The sequence below is a fragment of the Ceratotherium simum genome, chromosome 32, assembly GCF_057802395.1.
Source record: "Ceratotherium simum simum isolate JZ-2026a chromosome 32, ASM5780239v1, whole genome shotgun sequence".
Lineage (NCBI taxonomy): Eukaryota > Metazoa > Chordata > Mammalia > Perissodactyla > Rhinocerotidae > Ceratotherium > Ceratotherium simum.
The window spans coordinates 13,320,590-13,346,541 of NC_141931.1; the positions used below are offsets into that span (position 1 = coordinate 13,320,590).

The 25,952-nt window shown below is 37.1% G+C and overlaps 1 protein-coding gene across 1 annotated transcript in view; it reads left to right on the forward strand.

The window, feature by feature from the left end:
- DNAJC1 (DnaJ heat shock protein family (Hsp40) member C1) overlaps nucleotides 1-25,952 on the forward strand; it is a 227,282-nt gene that overhangs the window by 184,212 nt on the left and 17,118 nt on the right. The window contains exon 9 of the mRNA XM_004425444.3: nucleotides 12,556-12,675. Coding sequence (XP_004425501.3) covers nucleotides 12,556-12,675 — 120 coding nt within the window. The remainder of the gene's footprint in view (nucleotides 1-12,555; nucleotides 12,676-25,952) is intronic.

Below are 25,952 nucleotides of genomic sequence, written 5' to 3' on the forward strand. Positions count from 1 at the left end.
ATGAAAATGTAAGTTACAGACTGGAAGAAGAAATTCATAAAACAAATCGGACAAAGATATTGTGTCCACAAAATATAAAGAACTCTTACAACTGAATAATAAAAAGATAAACAACCCAATTAACAAATGAACAAAAGACATGAATACATACTTCACAAAAGTAGATATTCAGTTGGCCAATACACACATGTAAAGATACTCAAGATCATTTGTTCTCTGGGAAATGCATATTATTACCACAATAAGATACATTTTCATTCCCACCAGAATGGTCAAAATTAAAACAACTGGTAGTATCAAGTGTGGGCGAGGATCTGGAGCAATGAGAACCCTCATTCATTGCTGGTTAGAGTGTAAAATAATATGACTTGTTTGGAAAAATATTTATGTAGCTTCTCATACAGTGAAATGTATACTTTCCCTATGACCTAGCAATTCCACCACTAGGTGTTTTTCCAAGAGAAATTAAAATATATGACCACTAAGACAGATATAAACAAATGTCCATAGCAGCTGTATTCATAATACATAATAACCAAGAGCTGGCAGCTACTCAAATGTCCATCAATAGGAGAATGGATAAACAAATTGTGATACAAATCTTTTTTATGATATGTGTTATGAATATTTGCTCTCAGTTTGTGGCTTTCCTTTTCTTTTTTTAAACAGTTTCTTTAAACGACCAAAATTTTAATTTTATAAAGTCCAAATATTTGTGGTTTTACCATTTTAAAGTCATTACTTGTATACAACTGGTATTCTGACACTGAGAGAAGGTTGCCAAAACCTCTACAGTGAAGGAGTCTCTGGGGGGCACTAACAGGATTGTCTGTTGTTTTGCAATTTGGACGGATTCTAGAGTCTTTCAGTAGAAGGGGCCCCGTTCAAGGACAGCCAGTTTGCAAGTAACAGCATAAAAGGGCTTAAGTACAATTTGTAAATGAGAAATATGTTTCCTCTAGAACCCAAAAAAGCCTAAAAGAAGTTGTGGGTGCTGAGAGAATCAATAGCTGTTTCTTGACAGTGCCATGGGCGGAGCAGCCTTCAGTTTACCTAATAGTTTTCAAGACTTTAGCCAAGGCGGTGGGGTCTTATACTAGGTAAGAGGCAGTGGCCCATTCCCTTTTGGAGAGCTCCTTTGTATTTGTGTATCCTGAACGAGTCTGTCAAATGAATCTCCTCAGAGGAAGAAGTCATTGATGTAATGTCATCCCTGTGTTCCTGGAGAAAGCAGGATGTAGTTAAGATCTTGTCTTGAAAGACTGTGCAATGACAAGGCTCTTGAGGTACCCCATGGTAGCTGGGTGAAAGTGTATCGTGTCCCTTTGGAGGTGAAGGCAAACTGCAGTCAAGAGGCTGTTGAATAGGCACTGAACAAGACATATTCACCAAATCCATAGTAGCAAAATATTTACCACTTGCTGGTAGGATAAAGTCAGTAATTGCAATATTGGCTATGGGGACTATATTGAGGCCCACAGCATTAAGGTTGAGGTAGTCTATCATAAGCCGCCATTCATTCTTCCCAAGTTTAAGAGCGGTCAAGTTAGGCTGTTAAGTGGCAAAGTAGTGGGGATAATCACCCCTTCTCTAAATATGTCTTGCATAATGGATTTCAATCATTAAAGGCGCTGTTTTCATTTACATTGGGTTGTATTAACTATTTTAATGGGGGAGGAGATAGTCCACGGGGTTCCATTCTATCAAAATAATTTGTAAGTGCCAAATACTTAATTTATTACTCATACCTTGAGAAAGTCGGTGACCACTATTAGGATATTTTAGGACAATAGGTGCTGTGACCATGAGGAATTTAGGCAAGACAGTAGTTCCTGTGCTTAAGGTGAGGTATACCTGTTGTCCTCTGTATCACATTCAGTAATTCCCCTAAGATTATAGGTGGTACCTTGTTTAAATTTAGTGTGATCCCCAGTGTAACTGTAATTTGAGCCCCAGTGTTGATTAAGGCCATGAAGGTTTGCCAGTTGGTGTATTTCAGCAGGTATTAAATTAATTCAGAACCAGTGTTACAGAGGCACAAAAGCCAATCTGTGCCTTTTTTATCTTTTTGTTTTATAAATTCTTTTTTGTAAATTTCAGGTTACCAATTGGGCCTAATTGTGGATTTCCATTTCAGTTTTGTTTGTTTGTTTCCTCCTTGTTAGGGACTGAATTGTGTCCCCCTTCTTCATACATTGAAACTGTAACTCCCCATGTGGCTATATTTGGAGATGGGGCCTCTAAGGACGTAATTAAGGATAAATGAGGTCATAAGGATGGGGCCCTAATCTGATAGGACTGGTGTCCTGGAAGAGAGACCAGGGATTTCTTTCTCTCCTCTCACATACAGAGGAAAGGCCCTGTGAGGACACAGTGAGAGGGAAGCCATCTGCAAGGCAGGAAGCGAGGCCTCAGCTAGAAACTAACCCTGACAGCACCTTAATCTTGGACTTCTAGCTTCCAGAAGTGTGAGAAAATAGATTTGTGTTGTTTAAGCCACTCAGTCTATGGTATCTATGGTACAGCAGCCCTAGCTGACAGATACATTCCGCTTGTATCCAGGTTTCTTTCTCCTTTTCTTTTTGTTTTTCTTTTAGTGTGGTGGTGGTTACTGGATATATAGTACTTTAGGGAGGTCTTCTCTACACTGCTCATATTTATAAATTTCTTCCTCCAGAGAGCCTCAAATCAAATCACCAGGATTAAGGTCCTTCCCCATGACAGTGGTTGAATTAATGCCTTGGCTGTGCCACAGGGATGCCGTGGGTGTTTTTCCCTATAACCCTGAGGAGCAACATCTTTTTTGTGACAGAGACATAGGCAGCAGAAGCTGCAAAAGCATTTTGTAGGTTCCTAGTGAGCCGTCTGCCTTTAGGAGCGTGAATCTCAGTCATTCAACTCTTTAAATAAAGACTGCTCTTCAAACAGTGACTGCTGTTCCTCCACACAAGTGAGCACCCAATGGGCCTGTATACCACACAAGCTGTAAGTCTTTGCCCCTGGGCCCTCTATAAAATGGGAGGCAATGCCTGGTTGAGACACACAACCAGTCAGTCAGATCCAGGATGAATCCTTCTCCTGAGTCTAGCGTCAGTCATGGCTTATGCTGGAATCCAGACACACAATTCAATCTAAGACACATAGATGGGTCTGAGCTGAGAGACATGACCCAAGGCCACTTAAAGGGGGCCCCCAATCCCATACTCCTCTCCCTAAACACCAATTATTGGAACTTCCAACTGAGGTTGGTTAAATTTATATCAGAGCCTTGGGAGAACTCAGCAATTGTATCTCCAAGCAGCAGAGCCAGTTAGCAAACCAAAGCAAGAAAAGAAAGATCGCCAGCGATGGTGGTCTTCCTCTAGACATCCTGCTCCTGATAACAATTGTGGCCACCTTGCAGGGACAGGATAGACCTCTCCCACACCCAAAATTTGGTTCAGATATGAAGAGTGATGATGTCACACACACACACCAAGAGAATACAAAAAAAGTTTATTATATAATAAGGCTTTCTGGAGAAAACAGGGCAGGCTTCCTATGTTGGCCCAAAAATTGCTTGAGAGAGCTGGAAAAGGAGACTGGTTTGGGGATTTTTATTGTGCTTGGGGGTGGGGCTGGGGTAAGGATTCTCGCACACAGGAGCAGCTTGCAAGGTTTCAATCTCCCAGGCTTTTTTTTTTTTTCCTGAGGAAGATTTGCCCTGAGCTAACATCTGTTGCCGATCTTCCTCTATTTTGTAGGTGGGTCTCTGCCACAGCATGGCCGCCGATTAGTGGTGTAGGTCTGTGCCTGGGAACTGAACCCAGGCCGCTGAAATGGAGTGCACCGAACTTAACCACTAGGCCTTGGGGCTGGCCCCTCCCAGACTTTCTTAACTGTTCGCCCAGATGTGGGGTACAAGGGGAAGAGGGAAGAGTGAACCTTCAAAGATGTCAGCAAACATCATAAAATGGAATCAACTCTATCACAATATTAAATTATCATGAATAGATGATTCTAGTGCACACTAGGTTAGAATTTGAATAATGTGATACATGTATCACAGTTTTAAATAAGACTTCACAAATTTCTCCACGTGAAATCAAATACTCGGTAAAGGTATGACCTTGATCACATTTGTTTATCATTACTCCTTTCTGAATCCCCTCAAAATGAGAATAAAAAAGGCGTAAACCCTAGAGCAGAGAGGATGGAAGAGACAATTACAGCAGACAGGGAATATTAATGAAATTTTAGAAGATGGGAAGCAATGGATAATTAGTAGCTACTTAGGTCTTAGCTTTCCCCACTCTGTCCTTGCAGGAGGGAGGAACTGACTCATGTCACAGAAGCCCAGAAAAGCTCAGAATCAAAGGTGTGGAGTGGAACAGGAGGATTGGATAAAAAACCGTGCAAGGAGTAGTTAGACGCCCCCCTTCCAGTTCTCTTTCCCCAGCCTGAATTTGTTACTTAACAGTGTTCTAAGGAAAGGGATAAAAATGGGCAGAAAGCTTTATTGAAAAATAGCCTGAAGAACACCAATCTAAGATTTCAGTTATGCAAACCTCCTGGAACTACTCTCTCACGCAGCCTTTCTCAAAGACAGTTTTATGAAAGAATTACGCCCTAATGCCCTACACATCTACTATATGTGATAAATTAACTTCTTTCCAATGCTACTTATATACCATCCTTGGGAGAATTAAAAAAATGTCACTCAGTTTTTTGTGTTTTATGGTTCAGACAACCTCAGTTGCAAAAGGGTACTCCCAAATAGTAAATCAAAAACAGTATTTCTTTCCTAAGAAAATTACAAAGATTAGTACTATCATTAAAGACTTGAGAGATTCTTAACACCTCCCCTTGTTACTCTATATTACTCAACTATTGGGCCTATGCAGTAAATTATCACAAACTTAATTAGAAGTTGATGCCAATCCCAGCTGTGCTTCTGGATGTTGTCGTCTTGGGCCAGCTGTCTCCCTCCACCTGATTTCACTATTACCTTGTAAGGAGGCCTACTCCTTGGGAGTCTCCTCCAGCTTTCCCTATCAGCACTGTTATTGTACTAGCTCTTGTGGTTCCCCTCCACCCATGCCTTTGTAAATAGCCCCGTTGTAAATAAGCCCTCTGCAACAAACAAAATAAGCACACAACAAACTAAAGGAAAAAAAATCCCTCCAGAAAACAGTCCCATTAAAATTGCCTCAAAAAGAATAAAATACCGGGGCTGGCCCAGTTGCATAAGCGGTTAAGTGCGCGCGCTCCGCTGCAGCAACCCGGGGTTTGCCGGTTCAGATCCCGGCGCGCACCGACGCACCGCTTGTCAAGCCATGCTGTGGCGGCGTCCCATATAAAGTGGAGGAAGATGGGCATGAATGTTAGCCCAGGGCCAGTCTTCCTCAGCAGAAAGAGAAGGATTGGCAGATGTTAGCTCAGGGCTGATCTTCCTCACAGGAAAAAAAAAAAAGAATAAAATACCTAGGAATAAATTTAAGCAAGGAAGTGAAAGACCTGTACACTGAAAACTATAAGATACTGATGAAAGAAATTGAAGAAGACAAGTAAATGGAAAGATATCCTATGCTCATGGATTGGAAGAATTAATATTATTGAAATGTCCATACTACCCAAAGCAATCTACAGATTCACTTCAATCCCTATCAAAATTCCAATGGCAAATTTCACAGCACTAGAACAAACAATTCTAAAATTTATATGGAACCACAAAAGACCGTGAATAGCCAGAGCAGTCTTGAGAAAGAGAACAAAGCTGAAAGCATCGTGCTCTCTGATTTCATACTACTCAAAACAGCATGGTACTGGGTTAAAAACTGACACACAGATCCATGGAACAAAATTGAAAGCCCAGAAATAAAATCACACATCTATGGACAGTTAATCTTCAACAAAGGAGCCAAGAACATACAATGGAGAAAGGACAGTCTCTTCAATAAATGGTGTTAGGAAAACTGAACAGCCACATGTAAAAGAATGTGAAACTAGGCCACTATTTTACACCATACACAAAAATTAACTCAAAATGGGTTAAAGATTTGATTGTGAGACCTGAAACCATAAAAATGCTAGAAGAAAACCTAGGTAAGCTCTTTGACATAGTCTTGATAATGACTTTTTAGATTTGATACCAAAAGGAAAGGCAACAAAAGCAAAAATAAACAAGTGGGACTACATCAACCTAAAAAGCTTCTATAGGGCAAAGGAAATCACTAACAAAATTAATAGGCAACCTACCAAATGGGAGAAAATATTTGCAAATGATATATCTGATAAGGGGTTAATATCCAAAAATATGCAAGGAACTCATACAGCTCAATAGCAAAAAACCAAATAACCCAATTAAAAAATGGGCAAAAGACCTAAATAGACATTTTTCCAAAGAAGACACACAGCTGGCCAACAGTTACATGAAAAGGTGTTCACAATCACTAATCATCAGGGAAATGCAATTCAAAACCACAATGAGATATCACCTCATACCTGTTAGAATGGCTGTTTATCCAAAAGACAAGAAATAACAAGTGATGACGAGGATATGGAGAAAAGAGAACCATTATGCGCTGTTGGTGGGCATGTAAATTGGTGCAGCCTCTATGGAAAACAGCATGGAGGTTCCTCAACAAATCAAATATGGAACTACCATGTGATTGAGCAATTCTGCTTCTGGATATTTATTTGAATAAAATTAAAACATTAACTCAAAAAGATATTTGCAGGGGCCGGCCCACTGGTGCAGCAGTTAAGTGCACACACTCCACTTCAGCAGCCTGGGGTTCACAGGTTCGGATCTTGGGCGCGTACAGATGCACCGCTTGTCGGGCCATGCTGTGGCGACGTCCCATGTAAAGTAGAGGAAGATGGGCACGGATGTTAGCCCAGGGCCAATCTTCCTCAACAAAAAAGAGGAGGATTGGCATCGAATGTTAGCTCAGGGCTGATCTTCCTCACACACACAAAAAAAGATATATGCACACCCATGTTCATTGCAGCATTATTTTCAATAGCCAATATGTGGAAACACCCTAAGTGTCCATTGATGAATGAATGGATGAAGAAAATGTGGTATGTATATACAATGGAATATTCTTCAGCCATAAAAAAAGAATGAAATCTTGCCATTTGCAACAACATGGGTGGACCTTCAGGACACTATGCTAAGTGAAATAACTTAGACAGAAAAAGACAAATACCAGATGATCTCATTTATATGTGGAATCTAAACAAACAAACAAACCAAGCTCATACATACAGAGAATAGATTGGTGGTTGCCAGAGGCAGAGGGTGGGTTAGGTAAAATGGGTGAAGGGGGTCACAAGGTGCAAATCTCCACTTATAAAATAAATAAGTCCTGGGGATGTAATGTACAGTATAGTTAGTATTGTATTGCATATTTGAAAGTTACTAAGAAAGTAGATCTTAAAAGTTCTCATCACAAGACAAAAAAATTCTGTAACCATGTATGGTGACTGATGTTAACTAGACTTATTGTAGTGATCATTTCACAATATATACAAATATCAAATCATTAGGTTGTAGAGCTGAAACTAGTATAATGTTGTATGTCAATTATACCTCAGTTAAAAAAATATATCCCTCCAATAGCTTTGTGTGTCGTGCAGAGTAAATGAGCCAGAGTCCTCTAGGCCCTGTGATTTTACATCCTTACCTCTCCAGCCTTGTCTCCTCCCCCTGCCCCCTTTGCGTGCTTTGGTCCAGCCGCCCTGTTCATCTTGCTGTTCCTCAAACATCCTAGACATGCTCCCACCTCAAGGCCTTTGCAGTTTGCTGTTCCCTATGCCTGGAGTAATCTTCCTGTATTAGTTAACTTTTACTGTGTGCCAAATCACCACAACACTTAATGGCATAAAATATTTTAAAAAGGAATAGATCTGACATCTTTGTGTCCATTTCTCAAGGGGGATTTATTTACTCTTGCTCCCCAAAAAGGAGGTAAAAAGGAATTTGAGCTATTTGCATTGTCTTGAGCAGTGTTTCTCACACTTTCTGTAGTGAAGGACCAGGTTTTAAAAATTTTTATTTCCATCTGTTGCTGACCAATCTGTAGTCCTATTACGCCTACCAGGAATGCAGCTTGCACTTCCTGTGACCCTCCATGCTAGTTTGACAACACCCCAACTGGCTTTTGTTCTGTTTAAAGGAAGAGTTTCCTAATCGCGTACGTGGTTATGTGGCAGTGTTGAATTGCTGTAGGTTCTAGCCCTTGCTCTAAGTTCCCGCCCCCCAAAGCCCCAGTAGATAGTTGTATGTCATAGTTGCACATCCTTCTAGTTGCTGTATGTGGGACGCCGCCTCAGCATGGCCGGAGAAGCGGTGCGTCAGTGCACACCCAGGATCTGAACCCGGGCCTCCCGTAGCGGAGCGCACGCACTTAACCGCTAAGCCACGGGGCCGGCCCCTCTAAGTTTCTGAACTTACTTTGTCACAGATGATAACAAACTCTTTGCAGGTTGGCGCCAGCCCATAGACCACACTTTCAAATCACTGGTCCAGGAGTGATCTCTCTTTTGGCAAAGTAGCTAAACCACAGATGAGGAGACCTTTCTGGGCACAGCATGGAATAATGATTGCTGCTAAAGGGTCACCATGTTAGAACAATAGTTTCAGATGAGTTACAAGCTTTTCTTCGAAGAAGAGTTTCTTTTCCTAGAAGTGAAAAGACATTTAAAACAAAAGTGATTTTTTTTTTACAAAGACATAAAAACAAAAGTGATTTGTTTTTAATTTTGTTGTATTTTTTTTTACATGCAATTTATCTACCTATATAGTCAAGGGCACTTAACTGCTCAGTTTTTAAATTGAAACGGAAAATTATATAGCTGAAAGCCAAATGCACATTCTAAAACACAAAGTCAGTGTAGAACATAGAATTAGAGGGTGGCAGATAATTAGATTCTTAGATATACCATCCACATTATTAGATATACATCTGATAATTTAATTGGGTGATGCTATGAAAGGATATTACTTCTTAGGTAAAATTTCTGAGAACTTATGAGTTGAGCTAGATCTATTAAAAATTGTTGAATCCAAAATTATAACCTCTGTAAATATATAAATAATGATCATTAATAGGTCATTTCCATAGAAATACAGTCATGTGCCACATAACGTCGTTTTGGTCAACAACTGACCACATATTAGATAGAGGTCCCATAAGATTAGTACCATGTAGCCTAGGTTTGCAGTGGGCTATACCATCTAGGTTTCTGGAAGGACACCCTATGATGCTCGCACAAAGAAATTGCCTAACGACAACGTTTCTCAGAATATATCCATGTCGTTAAGCGATGCATGACTGTGTTATTCCTTAGGAAGTTTCAACATCTATTTATTAGATAGAAATGGACCTTTTATCATTAAAGTATAAAAATACAATAAATAATAAGTACATTTAAAATTTTTCTTTTAATTTAGCCATAAGCTTTCAGTACGAAATTACATGAGACTTTGTAATTAACATTTTATAGTCTATAGCTATGAGGGGAAAAATGTTTATAGGTTACTTAAAAAATATAGTGTGCTTTCCCCCACAGCCTCCAACTCCTATCCCTCAAGAATAGTAAGGATTTTCAAAGGCCCCAAATCTTTTAACAGAGCTGGTTTTATGACAAAAATCTGTCCCAAAGGGACATTATTTGGGAATACAATTTCATATCAGCTCTTACTTTGTAGGTATAATTTTGGATCATTACATAAAAATATAGAATATTTGAAAACTTACTTTTTATTTTGTATTCAGTATGGAGATTTATTCCCAGAGTGAGGCTTTTCTGATGCAAAATTGGAATGCTTGTGTAGTCACAACAGCTGTCCCCACACCATGTGGTATCTTCCATTAACTTTACTGTAGAGATGAATTTTTGGCCCAGTGTCTCAATAATATTGGACACACATGGTTTTAAGTGGCAAAGCAGTATGCTTATGCATTCATTTGACTTGCACAGCTACAGTTGGCTCCAGATTAGAACAAGGAGAACACATTCACACCATGGCCACCCTCATGGCTGCTGTGGTAGCTGGATCACAGTAGGCTCTGTTGCTTCTAAAGACACAACTAACTATTGCTGAAGAATTACACATTCACCAAACTGCCTTACAGCTGTAGGAGAGAGAATAATGAATTGCTAAAAGGATTCTCTCAAAGATTTCAGATTATGGTCCTAGTTATTATTGATCTAGGTTTTTTTTTATATTAATAAAAATCATGGCTATTAAATAACTATGAAACTAAAAGGAAAGATCATCATAACAGATGATTTTTCAGCATATCAGCCCAAATATTTGATTTAAAATTTTTCCTTCCCAGAAAAAAGGTGACACTGTACTTTTAGACTCATTAAGGAGGAATTAAAATCAGATTTTTAATGCCCATTGTTCATGTATTCAGCATATTTGAAAAGCCAGTCTATTAAAAATAGAAATTAAAGAATTAGTTTACTATGTGAAACAATGGCTTATATTATGGACATTTTAGAAATTTTGTTTGCCCCAAAAATGTTTGTTATAATTAATGCAGAAATAACACGATTTGATAATAGTGTGAGTTTGCATTGATATACTATATAATTTGACTTATATCTCTGTGCAGTGTCACCTTAATGCTCTTCATGGTATGACTTTGTACTATAAGCTTATATTTAAATTCTTCATAACTCTTTTGCATTTCTGAAGCCAATTGGTATAGTTATTAAAATTTCAGCTTTTTAGCAATAAAAATATGATTTCCTTGAAAATCCAATTATGTCCCTCTAAATAATATCTGAATACTAATATTTTCCCCTAAATAAAGTAAAAACAAGCAAAAAGAAAGAAAGAAAAAAACCTTCAGTGTAAATTTTTAAATTATCTGATATGGAGAATTAAATTTCTGATATTCATTAAATATCAAAGAAATTCTGACCATAGCCCATGTAGGCTACCTTTTTATAGAGGAGAATTTATGCATGTATCCTACGGTTGCACTGATGAATATGTTTGAGGCTTTCAGCTTTTAGTGGATACAAAATAGAATGATTGATAAAATCCTCCCTACTATTGGCTATTATTTACTGACTCTTAAGTGGCAGGTTGTATTTATGCCAATTTATCTGCTTCAGGGAACATTCTTGATAGCAGAACAAAGTGAATAAAAGTAGTTTGCTTTGCAAATGAATGCAAATGGGAGAGCCATTCGGAAAGCCCTTTAACAGGGGCAGCGCACTTTGATTATGAGTGAAGCTGCCATTTGGACATGGTGAAAAGAGCACGCTTGAACCATTGATTGGGGGAGACAGTAAAAAGTCAGGAAGGGCCCCGTTAAGCTTGCAGTGAGGCAGGCGGATGTCAGTGTGGTTAGAGCACAGTGGGAGAATGACAGGGAGGATTAGTGTCAGGGAGAAGCTTTGCTGTAGCTGTGGAGATAGTCCCTGGGGTCACTCACCTCTGACTGTTGTTCTGTGCTGATGGTTCTGTAATGCAAACGGCCTGATGTATGCCTGTTCATTATCGGAAACGGTGATTAGAAAAGGTATTTGTCTCAAAGGTTTCCTTCTTGCTTTCTTTTTTTTTCTTTCTTTTTAATTAAAGGAAACTAAGGTGGGCTTCCTCCATCTCTCTGCTGACTCCTGGAGTATCGTTTAATACCAGAGTGGTTACTGCCTCTGGAAGGAATAGTTTAGTGCTAAAATGTAACGTAGAATAATTGTGACGCAGTTGTTCTTTGGTAATAGTTTCTTTTGCTTTGCTCCGCTTTGGGTTTGACCAAGTGGTCCTGCTGAATAAAATGCAGAGAATATGCTTGCTCTTAGAATTTTGGCTTTTGCAGAAAAGATTTTATGATCTTTAAGGTATTTTATTATCCAATTTAGTAATTTGATCAACTTTTAGAAGTTATTTACCTTCTCAAAAGTGAAATGGTTGGTTTGCATGCACTTGATGGTTTAAGTCTTGGTTGCAGGAGTTTCTAGTTTTATTCCTGTTTCCAAGTTTTATAAAATGCTAGCATATGATAAGTTAAACTTCCTGAAAACACATGATGTTTAGAATCAAATATTGTTACGTAGAATGAACAAAAATCTCAGCTCTGATTCTAAATCAGTACATTTACTTGTTCACATTTTCATTTATGCTTATAAAGTTTTTTGCTTTCTTTAAAGTATAATTTTTCTGAAAACTTTAAGACCTTTTATAGTAACCTTATGTGAGGCATTTGTGAGCAGCAGTGACACAATGTATTTCATAGCTTTGAGGATGTTTCCTCACTTTAATGCAAAACTGAATCGTCTTTTTTTTTCCTTTAATGTCCTCAAAAACCTGGCGTCACAATATTTCTGCTTTCTTATCTGGTATATATAGGAAAATTTTAAAGGCTGCTGGAGCTTTACGTTCTAATGTTAAATATGCAACGCAACCCTTTATCTAAATTATCAGGTACATTTTAATATTCTTGTTTTTGCAGAAAGCATATTGCCAGTAGTTTGTTTCACAGGCTTATTAAATGTTTTAGCAAACATTCTCTAAACGATGTTTTTTTTTTCTGTAATGTTTTGCAGGCACCTGAATGGACAGAAGAGGACCTCAGCCAGCTGACAAGAAGTATGGTTAAGTTCCCAGGAGGGACCCCAGGTCGATGGGAAAAGATTGCCCACGAATTGGGTCGATCGGTGACAGATGTGAGTTCACTCAGATTTGCATTGTATGGAGGGTGACAAACCAGAACAAGCCAACTCCATAGAAGGCAGACATAGATGCCTCCGACATTATCTTTGGAGAAAGGTTGCAATCCTTTTAGGACCTGGAAGTGAACCATTGACGACATAAGTAAGAAGCAGATGTCAGCCAGTCCTCTGGTCCACAATTAACAGCTGTGCGAGGAATTCTAGTGTTTAGAGACTTAAGCTACTGTAACCAAATCACATCAAAACAATGCTAGTTTTTGTGTTTAGAGTGACCCCTTTGGCTGCGGAAAAAATAGTTCTCAGACTGATCAGAATCAGAGAAGTTATATTTCAGGTGGATCTTTTTAACATTGAAGTACAGATTGCTGTAGGTATTTAGACAGGTGGTTTGCATTAATTAAATGAGCAATATTCTTAGAATGTTTGTATTTTTATTTCAAGGATGATACCTATCATCCATTTTGACTATTTGTTTAACCAAAAAATATATATATATGTATATATATGATTGGCCATACGTAATATTTAAAAGACAAAGTGTTTACCCGGAAAGTTTATATTTAACACGTTGGGTGCTTTTATTCAGGAAATTTAGGGCAGAGAATCTTACAGAAGCACCTGCCACTGAGCCTGACATGTACTAAAAACTCGGTAAATTTTTACTTGAAAGTGAGAGAAATCTTTATTTTCATTAATGTGATTCTTATTTTTCATAAATGATAGTAAATATTCTTCACTAAACAAATTCTTTACCAAATTTACTTTAAATAAATCCTATAGATCTAAAATATTTAAAGGGTCACTGAAAACAAAGATTCACATGTCCTCTTCAATTCTGTTAGTATTGAAGTACCTTTGGGTCTTTTTGGGTAATGAACAATTTAAAAACCCTGCAAAATGATTAATGAACACAACTTCCAAAAAAAAAAAACCAACTTGTTACATAAATGCTGTTGAGTTATTTTTCACAGTAAACTTCCACTTTTTTAGAAACAAACTTATAAAACATATTACTGTCAATTTTTTGGGGGGGAGGGTAGGAGCTGCTTTGAGAATTTTACGTTATTTATATGAATGTACTACCGTGTAGGTCTTTTTAAAATCACATTTAAAAGATTACTATTTAAATCTTTATAAGATATTTTGCATTATTTTGGCTTCAGAGTTAAAGTCTGATCATCTGGAAAAATAGCTTTTGTATCTTGTAACAAATTTTGTGTTTTTTGCCGTGTTTCTTGAGGAGACCAGTTATCTTAGGTAATTGGACTGGAGGACTAGAGACCCATAAGGATACCTTTTCTTCTGCTAAGAATGTTACTGGGATGTACGTTTTATTGTCTTGTTTTAAGGTTGTTTGTAAAAGATAAGTTAATAATGCTTTATAAGTACATATCTGATCAAATTAAAGATATTCCATGGTTATTGATGTTTTAAGTACTATGACCCTCTAATTATTCAACTACTGTTAATATAATGATTAACAAAAGTTACTAAAATAATTTTTAGAAAGTTGTAAAACAAACATTGGCTTAAAGGGCCCCAAAACGTTTAGCTCAACTGACTAATGAGAAAGGGTAGCTCACTAATGTGGTGTCTCCTTTGAAGACAGCATTCCCTTTAACTTTGTAAGTAATATTTCTATGAGACCTTACAGTTAATAATGCCAGAAGCAAATGGGAAATGTAATAAAGCAATATTTTAAATTAATTTGTTGTCATTAAAATCTGGTTAAATTTTTATATTTTTAAGAGGAGAGACATGCAAGTTTAAATGCTAAGAGTATATATGATGTAACCAACAGAGCCTTGAGATTGCTTGTTATATCACAGATCTAGAAAATCTTTACATAATTTACAGGAGTAGTCTTAGTGCAGTCTTGGTGTAGGCAAAGACGTCTTTTCAAACTATTGCAAATTCATCCCATTTGTTTCAATTTATTTTCTTCTAGACTTACCCAAGGGAGACTGATTCCATGTCTGTAATAGATTTTTTTTTATCATGGAAGTAGGAAACATGACTTTTTGAGATGTTTTTTTCCTCCAAATATTAGGTTCTATTTTCAAAATACCAAAAGTACCTTGGAAATAAATATTTAGTAAACCTAAACATTTTGGGCACCAAAAATGCCATTGTAACTTGTGCTCTGTCAGTATATATATAGACTTACACTGCATTTTCATACTGTGAGCATCATCTCCATAGCTGGACTATACATTTCATTTCAGTAACTACACACACACACACACACACACGAACTATAAATCACTCTCTCTAAAAGAGAACAGGTGTCTGAAGATTCCAATAACTCATTTAAGTGAACACACAGTAAATTACATTGAAGCAGCTGAAATCAGGGGTCGGCTAATACATTTCCTTTGGTAGAATGTTAAGTGAAAGTTAATCACACTTTCGAAGATCACTTATATTTCTTTTTGGCTTATGGTGTTAGTTAGATTTGTTTTCATTAAGTATTTGAGTATGAAAAAGAAACCAAGTTTGGTTTGCTGTCATTGGAACCTCTGCTTACTGACCTGAGCACTGGTACCACTGCTCCCCAGCTCTGCACATCTGTTCTTTGACCCGTTTTCCTTGCTAAATTTGTAGCTTCAGGCTTAGTTCTCTTTCCTTCAAGAAACAATTGACCTTTTTTGGGGAGGGGTGAGAGTGTGCCTGTGGCGGGATCTATATGTTATTTATTTGGGTTGACAGATTATAGTAAAAAACCTATTTTATTCCTCAGGAAAGGTGCTTTTAGTGTGTTAATTGTCATAATTAACGAGTTAAATTGCTAAATTCTACTCTGGATAAACACAAGGAATGTTATTAGCTTTGTAAAAAAATTAATGCAAAGTGTATTTTAACTCAGATATACCTAAACTGTAAGATCTACTTTATTATAGATTAAATATTTTAAATGTTAATATATGCCATTCAGCAAATAATTTTGGTAACCACAAAGGACACTCGAATTGTAAAAACAACAGAGGAAACAAAAACTGTCTGGCATGTGAAACCAACTTTAATGTGATTATTAACTGCAGGTTTTCTAAATTAAGGTCAGGGAGCCTCAGATTTCTTGCTTGTGAAGTAATATCATTCTCTGGCCTGAGAGGATGTAAACTGATTCTGCTTCTCTCCGTGGTCACTAATCTCTTGCATTCTGGTTGTGATAACAGACTGATTGGAGATTTTCTGCCTGCTTGGAAAAAGCCCAGGTAGGCAGCAAAACAAAAGACAGGTGGGTAGATTTAGACAGGCTTTTATAATTAGCTTAGCGCCACCGTCAGAGGTAAGAGGTGTGTAGTTAGATAAGTGGCCCCATATGCAAGTGAAGGGGGGGAGATCATAAAATTCACAATTTTATTTTATGTAGCTACAACTAGCGAGGAGATAGAGGAGACACCTATTGGGGGATTTATATGTTGTTGTGGCAGTTGTTTCAAAAATCTGGAAGTGGACTATTCAATAGAAAATAAATTTAATGGTTTATCAGTGAGCTAAATATATAGTAATTATTTTTGTAAATACATTATTGCTATTACTTTTAGAGTCAGACTAGTCCTAAACAAGTTATAAGGTGACAAGGATTGTCCTTTTAATGTTCTGTCCTCCTCCTCACCACCCTCTCAGCCAGGCTTCCTGCTATGGCCGTTGTCTTGACCTCACGCTCCTCCCTGCCTTCTTCCCTCACCTTCTCAACCTCACGACCTTTAAAGACATCCCGGTTTTAGACAGGAATGAGGCCTTTATCCCATTCTTCTTGCTAGATGAGTCACTAGCTAATCTAATAACCAATTTTCAATCCGCTATTAATAGATAATAACTTAATGTGTTACCAAATCTCACACACACTTTAATAGAAGCCTTCAGGTTCTTATCCAAGTGTATGAATGATTGGTGTAAGAATTTCAGGCAACTTGATTGCCTGCCTGAAGGAAAGAGAAGGCAGAGCGTTATTTTGAGGTAGTAAGACCTTTTGAAGTCCATCAGAGAAAACTATATAATTAATTCTCAATCTGTGCCTTGGCCTGGTTAGAGTTTTGCTACATATTATATGATTTCTGGGCCAGAGGTTTATAAATTTGCATTCTGTGTCACCATTTCTATCTCAACATTGAGCAAAATCACACATAGGACAAGATGATAAACTGTGTACTTAAACAGTTTATAATCTAATTCTAGAAGGCTGGTATAACCCTACCTAAAGATATCCAACTAACAAAACACCAAACAGAATAACATTGCAAAAATCAGTTGAGATCAAATCGACATTTTTAACTATTTTAAGTGATAATACTGAGTATTCCATCATTCATTTTCATAGTATTTTACATCTTTCGAAATATTTAAATATGCATTATTTTACTTGCTCTTCACAACAGCATTGGGAGGTAGATATGCAACCATTATTTATCCCCATTTTACAGTTGAGTAAACTGCTAAGATATTTGTTCAAGGTGACACAACTATTGGTGGAGTTGGGACAACACCAAATATTTTGATTCCTCGTCTAATATGTTCTTATCACTACTTAATGCTGTTGTGTTGCTGTGTTTATGAAAAATACGTTAAAGATGTCTAGAGACTTTTATCATAGACCATTTTTGGTAAAACTCTGTGTTCGAAGAAAAAGAAAAACTTTAAAAAAATACACTGAAGTAAAATTTTTTTTCTAATCAACCATAAAAAAAATGACTTCTATAAATATTTTGTTATATATCATTTTAGACTTTAGTCTTCCTATATATGACCGTACATAATTTTAACTGTATTAATCTGTATCACTTCACTAGGAAACATGAGCTTCTTTCCATGACGATAAATAAGATTCACATCATTTTTCTAAACACTTATATAATACTCCATGTTGTTTTGATATAATTAAGGGGCATCCTACTGATTATCATTTAAATTGCTTCCTTTTTTGCTGTTTCACTGGGATGTCTATTTTTTTTTTTCTTTTTTCATTCATCTTTCCACTTACATCTGTTTTCTTAGCTTGTATTCCTAGAAGTAGAGCTACTTGGTTCAAGAATATGCATGTTTTTAGAACCTTTGCTGGCTCTAAAATTGGCCTCCAGAGAGGTTATAACAACATACCATGGCGCTGGTAGTATGAGAGAGACCACTTCCTCCTAGTCTCATAAACACTGAATGTTATTTCTTGTTTTTCATCATTGCCCGTCAAATAAGTGAAAAGCACTATAGCACTGATTTTTGTAACTTACCTCCTTTACTTATTGGCCTTATTTCAAATAGAGTTTGTGTTAATTCGTTAGAACTTTATGATAGACAGTCCTATCTTCTGCAAATAAGACTTTGCAAATAATTGTATTTTGTTATCTTGTTTGATTATATTACTAGCAGTTCTAGAGGAATGTTATATTATGGTAATAGTGATTAGTGCAGATGTTTTTGCTCAACATTTTAATAAGAAAACCTAATGTGGGACCGACCCCGTGGCTTAGCGGTTAAGTGCGCGCACTCCGATGCTGGCGGCCCGGGTTCGGATCCCGGGCGTGCACCGACGCACTGCTTCTCCGGCCATGCTGAGGCCGCGTCCCACATACAGCAACTAGAAGGATGTGCAACTATGACATACAACTATCTACTGGGGCTTTGGGGAAAAAAATAAATAAATAAAAATTAAAAAAAAGAAAACCTAATGTTTGGCCATTAATTTTAATATTAGTCATTGATATGAGAAATATATTATTATGCTAGGGAAATTTCCTTCAATTTAATTTTTCCAATTCTAATTTATTATAGTCATGTTCAGGAATAGATGTGAAATTTTAACAATGGTTTTTTTTAACATCTCTTGACATGATCATATAATTTTTCTCATATGACCTAATGAGAATGAATATATTATCAAGGTCTCTTCTTTGTATTTCCAAGATAAACTTTACTTGGTCATACAACATTATTCTTTTAAAAACAGCTGGATTTGGTTTGTTAATAATTTATTTAGGATTCTTGCATTTATATATATAGGTAAGAATATTATAGAATTTTTGGTGTTTTGTTAGTTGGATATCTTTAGGTAGGGTTATACCAGCCTTCTAGAATTAGTTCATTATACCAGCCTCCTAGCATCTAGAGAGTCAAGAAAATATTAAATTCATAAAACAAGGGAAAAAGGAAAGGATGCTATGAAAAAAGAATCAGAACAAAAAAAAGTATCCAAATAAATCAAGTAGAATGGTTGGAAGTTATCATCAGGAAAATCTCCTATAGAGCAGAATAAAAAGATAAGTAATTTAAAAATATTATAGAAAAGATAAGAAATACAGGAAATCAGCTCAAGAGGTCCAAATCTAATTAAAAGGAGTTCCAGTGAGAGACAGAGAAAACAGATGCAAGAACATTATTCAGTAAATAGTACAATGAAGTTTTCCAGGATGTAGGAACACCTGAGACCAATTTGTAAGAGCCTTTCAAAGTCAAGTAGGATACATGAAAAGATTCTGGGAAAATTTATGAACACTGAGACTACATAGAAGATCTTTAAAGCTTCTAGGGAGAAAAAACTCCCAAAGTAAGGCAAATTTGAGTGACACAGATTGCTTAGCAACATTGGATTCTGGGAGACAAGGGAACAATGCTTTCACGGTTCTGAATCGAGAACAGACCAAGTGTGTTGATCACTACATGGGGCAAGGACTCCTACTCTTTCTTAGGAAGTTTTCTGAGATTGTACTCCAGCAAAAAAGAGAAATAAATCAAAAAAGAGGAAGACACAGAATCCAAGGAATAGTGGATCCAGCCCAATGAACAGATATCCCAAGACCCCACAATGGTATAGCAAGTCCACGCTGGAAGAGGAGAACGAAGGACTGTGTGAGAAAAACCCTGGGAGAAAGGGAGATTTTATAGACTAGATAGTATGGCTGAGAACTTCGCAAAATTTATGTATGTAGAAAAAAAGGCAACTAAAAACTCCACAAACTACAGAAAACCATACAAAAAAAACATAGTCCAAATTTAAGTATACTGAAAAGTGGGGTGATAGAAAGAGTAACAGAATTTGATATTGAGAACATTCTTTGAGTGGTACAAGAAGTATGATCACAGCATAGTACTTGTCTCTACAGGGAGTAATAGTTACAAGATCATAATTATGTAAGGTCTTACATAACTTTGCATATTTTAAACATTTTTTTATATATTACAGATGGTTTTTCAATTTTTAAAATTACTAAGTTGTAGAAGACTATGGCAAGTTGTCCAACAAAGTATCTTCTCCCTTTCTCTAGTAATACATTTGTAGTCAGGCACATATTTGCCCGGCAACACTGCACTTCTCAGCCCCCCAAGCTCTTCTATGGCTAGGCTACTATTTTCCTTTCAGGGGAACATAATTGAAGTAATGTGTGCTCATAGGAGCTCTTATTCACTTTTCCCTTCCACTGAGCTGGAATACCAGTTTGCCTGCAACTAAGCTGCAACCCTGCAGGCAAAGACAATTGCCCTAAAGAATGGTAGAAAAGCATGGTGGAAAGAACCTGAATATATGGAGTAAAAGAAAAATTGTAGATAGTGACAAGTGCTATGCAGAAAAATAAAGCAGAGTAAGAGATTAGAGACTGAAGGGAGTCACAATTTAAAGTGGGGTTCGGGGCCGGCCCCATGGCTTGGCGGTTAAGTGCACGCGCTCTGCTGCTGGCAGCCCGGGTTCGGATCCTGGGCGCGCACCGACGCACCGCTTCTCCGGCCATGCTGAGGCCACGTCCCACATACAGCAACTGGAAGGATGTGCAGCTATGACATACAACTATCTACTGGGGCTTTGGGGGAAAAATAAATAAATAAAATTAAAAAAATAAATAAATAAATAAAGTGGGGTTCTGAGGAAAGTCCTAAGAGGTAATATTTGAGCAGGGTCACAGAGGAAGTGAGGGAGCAAGGTTGGCTGAGAAAGAACGCTCCAGGCAGAGGAAACAGCACTTACAAAGGCTTAGAGGCAAGAGCATGCTTGCGGTGTGCAGAGTCCAGCAAAGAGGTCAATGTGGCTGACAAGGAGTGAGCAGGAGGGGATCACAGAAGATAAGGCCGAGAGCATTAGAGGACCTCACTGGCCAACGTATAAATTTTGGATTTTACTCTGAGATAGGAAAGCACTGGAAGATTCTGAGCAAAGGAGTACAAGGTCTAAAAGCGTCATTCTGACTACTTTGTGGAGAAGACACTGTGACGGGGAAAGTGTGGAAGCAGGAAGGCAGGCCAAGTAAGAGGCTATTTCAGTTGTCCTTGCGAAAGACGATGGTAGTTTAGACCGGGGGCTATCGGTAGAGGTAGCAAAGAGAGGTGAATTCCAGATATAATATACCAGAAGCGTGTTATTTAGTTATGTGTAATTGTAACCATCAGAAAAACTGTGAACAGAAGTTATTGCCTCTGGGTGTAGGGTACACTGCTTTTCATTATAAGCCCTTGCTGTGTACTGCTTTTTTTTTTTTTTTTTTTTTTTTTGCTATGTACAAGTATTACCTTGATTTTTAAAACTACTTTTAAAAATTTAAAGAAAAAATGTTTTACCTTTAATATCTTTCCGTGTCAGTATATATAGACCTACCTCATTCTTTTAAAATTTTTTTTATTATAAAAGTTTTATTGATTTACAGAAATAGAAGGAAAAAAAGCAATCCTAAAATTCGGACAGAACCACATAAGGACCCCAAATAGCCAAAATGATCACGAGAAAGAAGAACAAAGCTGGAGGCATCAAACTTCCTGATTTCAAAATGTATTACAAAGCTACAGTAATCAAAACAGTATGGTACTGGCATAAAGAAGACATGGAACAAGACCGTGGAACAGAATAGAGAGCCCAGAGATAAGTCCACACATATACAGTCAACTGATCTTCAACAAGGGTGCCAGGATAGTCTCTTTGACAAATGGTGTTGGAAAAACTGGATATCCACATGCAAAAGAATGAAATTGGACCCTTATCTTCCACTATACAAAAAGTCAACTCAAAATGAATTAAAGACTTAAACATAAGACCTGAAACTATAAAAATCCTAGAAGAAAATAGGGGAAAAGCTTCATGATATTGGTCTTCGCAATGATTTCATTGTCATGACATGAAAAGCACAGGCAACAAAAACAAAAATAAACAAGTGGGACTATATCAAACTAAAAAGCTTCTGCACAGAAAAGGAAACAATTAACAGAGTGAAAAGGTAACCTACAGAATGGGATAATATATTTGCAAACCATGTATCTGATAAAGGATTAATCTCTAAAATGTATAAGGAATTCCTATGACTCAATAGCCGAAAAGAAAAAAAAGTTTAAAAAATGGGCAAAAGAAGACGTACAAATGGCCAACAGGTATTTGAAAAGATGCTCAACGTCACTAGTTATCAGGGAAATGCAAATCAAAACCACAATGAGATATCATCTCACACCTGTCAGGATGGCCATTATCAAAAAAAACAGAAGATAACAAATGTTGTCAAGGATGTGGAGAAATTGGAAACCTTGCACATGGTTGGTGGGAATGTAAAATGGTGCAGTCATTATGGAAAACAGTATGAAGGTTGCTTAAAAAATTAAAAATAGAATTGCTGTATGATCCAGCAATCCCACTTCTGGTGGGATTGCCAAAAGAAGTGAAATCAGGATCGCTAAGAGATATATGCACTCCCATGTTCATTGCAGCACTGTTCACAATAGTCAAGATATGGATACAACCTACATGTCCATTGATAGATGAATGGATAAAGAAAATGTGATGAATGTGTATAAAAGGATGAAAATTCTGCAACAGTTCAACAACATGGATGAACCTTGAGAACGTAAATGAAATAAGCCAGTCACAGGAGGACAAATACTGCATGATTCCATTTATATGAGGTATCTAAAATAGTCAAACTCATAGAAGCAGAAAGTAGAATGGTAGTTGCCAAGAGCTTGTGGGGTGCGGAGGGGATGGAGAGTTGCTGTTCAAAGGCTATAAAGTTTCAGTTATGCAAGATGAATAAGTTCTAGAGATCTGCTATACAACATTGTGCTTATAGTTAACATATTGTACACTTAATTTGTTGAGAGTGGATCTCATCTGTTCTTACAAAAAAAACTTTATCAAGGTATATTTTGCATAACATAAAATTTACCCATTGTAGGTTTACAATTCATTAATTTTTAGTAAATCTATAGAGTTGTACAGTCACCATATTCCAGTTTTAGACATTTTTCAACACCCAAAAAGTTTCCTCAACTCAGTTTGCAGTCATTTCCATTCTCCCAACTCCAGGCAACCACTGATGTGTTTCCTATATGTATAAATTTGCCTTTTCTGGAAATTACAGGTAAATGGAATCATATAGTATTTATTCTTTTGCATCTGGCTTTTTTGTTTGAACTTTCAAACAAAAGTTGTTTGAAGTTCATCCATATTGTAGCATGTATCAATAGTCCATTTCTTTTCATTGCTCAATTGTCTGGATAATACTACATTTTGTTTATCCATTCTCTAGTAGCTGGTCATTTGGATTATTTCCACTCTTTGGCTATTATGGATAATGCTGACATGAATGTTAGAATAGAAGTCTTTATATGGATGTATGTTTTATTTCTTTTGGTTAGATTCCTTCAAGTGGAATTGCTAGGTTATATATTAAGTTTGTGTTTAACTTTTTAATAATCTGCCAAATTGTTTTTCAAAGTGGCTTATACCATTTTACATTCTTCCAGTAACACTTGGAGGGTTCCAGTTTCTCCATATCCTCACCAACACTTGTTTTTTTCTTGCGTTTTTGTCTTTTTTTATTATAACCATTCTAATGGGAGTGTTATGGTATCTCATTGTGGTGTTAATTTGCACTCCTCTAATAAATACTGATATTGAGTATCTGGTCATGTTCTTTTTAGCCATTCCTTTATCTTATTTGGCGATATATCTATTCAAGTCTTTTCTCACATTTTGATTTGGTTGTTTGTTTTCTACTTATTGAGTTGTAAGAGTTCTTTATATATAATATGGACTCAAGTTCTTCCTCAGATATATGATTTACAAATATATTCTCCCAGTCTGTGGGTTGTCTCTTCAGTTTCTTAATAATGTCTTGTGAAATATCAAAGTTATTACTTTTAATGAAGTCCAATTTATCAATTTTTTCTTTTATTGATTATGCTTTTTAGTGTTGTATCTAAGAACTACTTGCCTAACCCAAGGTCACAAAGATTTTTTCCTACTTTTTCTTCTAGAAGTTTTATGGTTTTGGATCTTACCTTCAAGTCTGCGATCCATTTTGAGTTGATTTTTGTGTTTGGTGTGAGGTAGAGGTGAAGTTCATTTTTTTCCCTATGGCTATCCAATTGCCCCAACACCGTTTGTTTATAGGCTATTACCATTAAATTGTCTTGGTACTTTTGTCAAAAATCAGTTGGCTGTAAATGTAAGAGTTTATGTACTCTCAGTTCTATTCTATTGACCTGTATGCCTATCCTGATGACAACACCACGTTGTCCAGATTACTATAGCGGTGTAGTAAATTTTGAAATTATATACTACAAGTCATTTCAGCTTTGTTCTTTCACAAAATGATTTTGGCTATCTAGATCCTTTGCATTTCAATATAAATTTTAGGATCAGTTTATCAACTTCTACAAAAGACCTTTTTGGTGGGGATTGCATTGAATCCATAGATCATTTTGGAGAGAATTATCATCTTAACAATTTTGAGTGTCCAAATCCATGAACATGGGATGTCTTTCCATTTCTTTACAGCTTCTTTAATTTCTGTCTGCAGTGTTTGTTGTTTTCAGTATACAAATCTGGTACTTCTGTTGTTAAACTTATTCTTAGTATCTTAATCTTTTTGAAGCTCCTGTGAAAGAATTATTTGCTTAATTACACTTTCAGATTGTTCATTGCTAATATATTGAAATACAATGGATTTTTGTATATTTGTCTTATATCCTGTGGCTTTGCTAAATGTTAATAGTTTAATATTTCTGTGGGTACAGAACTCATTAGATCTGGAATGAATTTTCGGGAGACTCATAGGTGAGAAATCTGGAGGCACACAAATGTTAGATAATGTGCCTGAATTTACATAGTAAACAAGTTAACATACAATCTAGAGGGCCAGCCTGGTGGTGCAAGCAGTTAAGTGCACGTGCTCTGCTGTGGCAGCCCGGGGTTCCCAGTTTGGATCCCAGGCGTGCACCGATGCACTGCTTGGCAAGCCATGCTGTGGCAGCGTCCCATATAAAGTGGAGGAAGATCGGCACAATGTTAGCCCAGGGCCAGTCTTCCTTAGCAAAAAAAGAGGAGGATTGGCAGATGTTAGCACAGGGCTGATCTCCTCACAAAAAAAAAAACCATACAATCTAGAATCACTATTTTTCCCTATCTTTGTCATACTGTTGTAACTCACATGTCAGATGGGCCTTCCTTGCCTCTCAGAGATCTAGGACTAATTGTCTAAGACCAATGATTCCACTGTCTGGTAAAGTCTGAAAATCTTCCCAATATCTGTGTTAATTCCCAGGGCTTATACTCTTCTTCCTTCAAATACCTGCATCCTAGTGTGCCCTCTTTGTACTGCCCTATATTGAGTTCCTCAAAAAGAATCCAGTCATACAAAAGCATTAATGAGCAGGGATGGTTCTGGGTTAAATGGAGCCTGCAGCTCACACAATGATCAACATTCCTAGTAATTTTGTAGAGTAAATAGAGGAACAGCCAATACAAGCAACTTAAAAATCAGTACTAGACATTACTGTTATCCAGTGCCCTTCTTGGTCGTGCCATCTCCAGTTGCTTTTCTCCCTTATTCTTATCCTCTTTCTGGCTTTTTCCCTCCTTTCTCTTCAGTTTCCCTCACTTTCTCTCTTCCAGATTAACCCTCAACCTGTGCTCCATATTCTTTCATCCGTGCTGCAGAATAGTTTGCTGCTTCCTCTGACATCCAGCTGGCAGGACACCTAATGACACCTAGGCCTGGGAGGGCAGTGGGAGCGTTCAACCTCTACTTGAAACACTTGCCAGACTATCCCTTTGACAAAAACAGCTTTATGTCTCAGAGAAATTCTAGAGCCATCTGTTAATATTTTGCTTGCCTGTATTCCCCATCAAAGGGCCTTGAGGGTTAATTTGAATGTCATAGCAAAGGAATAGCAACTACTTACAAACCCTTGACCAGAAAATGTCCTTCTTTTGTCTGCTTCAGTTGTCTTCTTCCACTGAAGACACAGCTTAAGGAGGATCAAACAGAATAGTAGAGCGAGAGGAACAAGATATCCACCTAGCC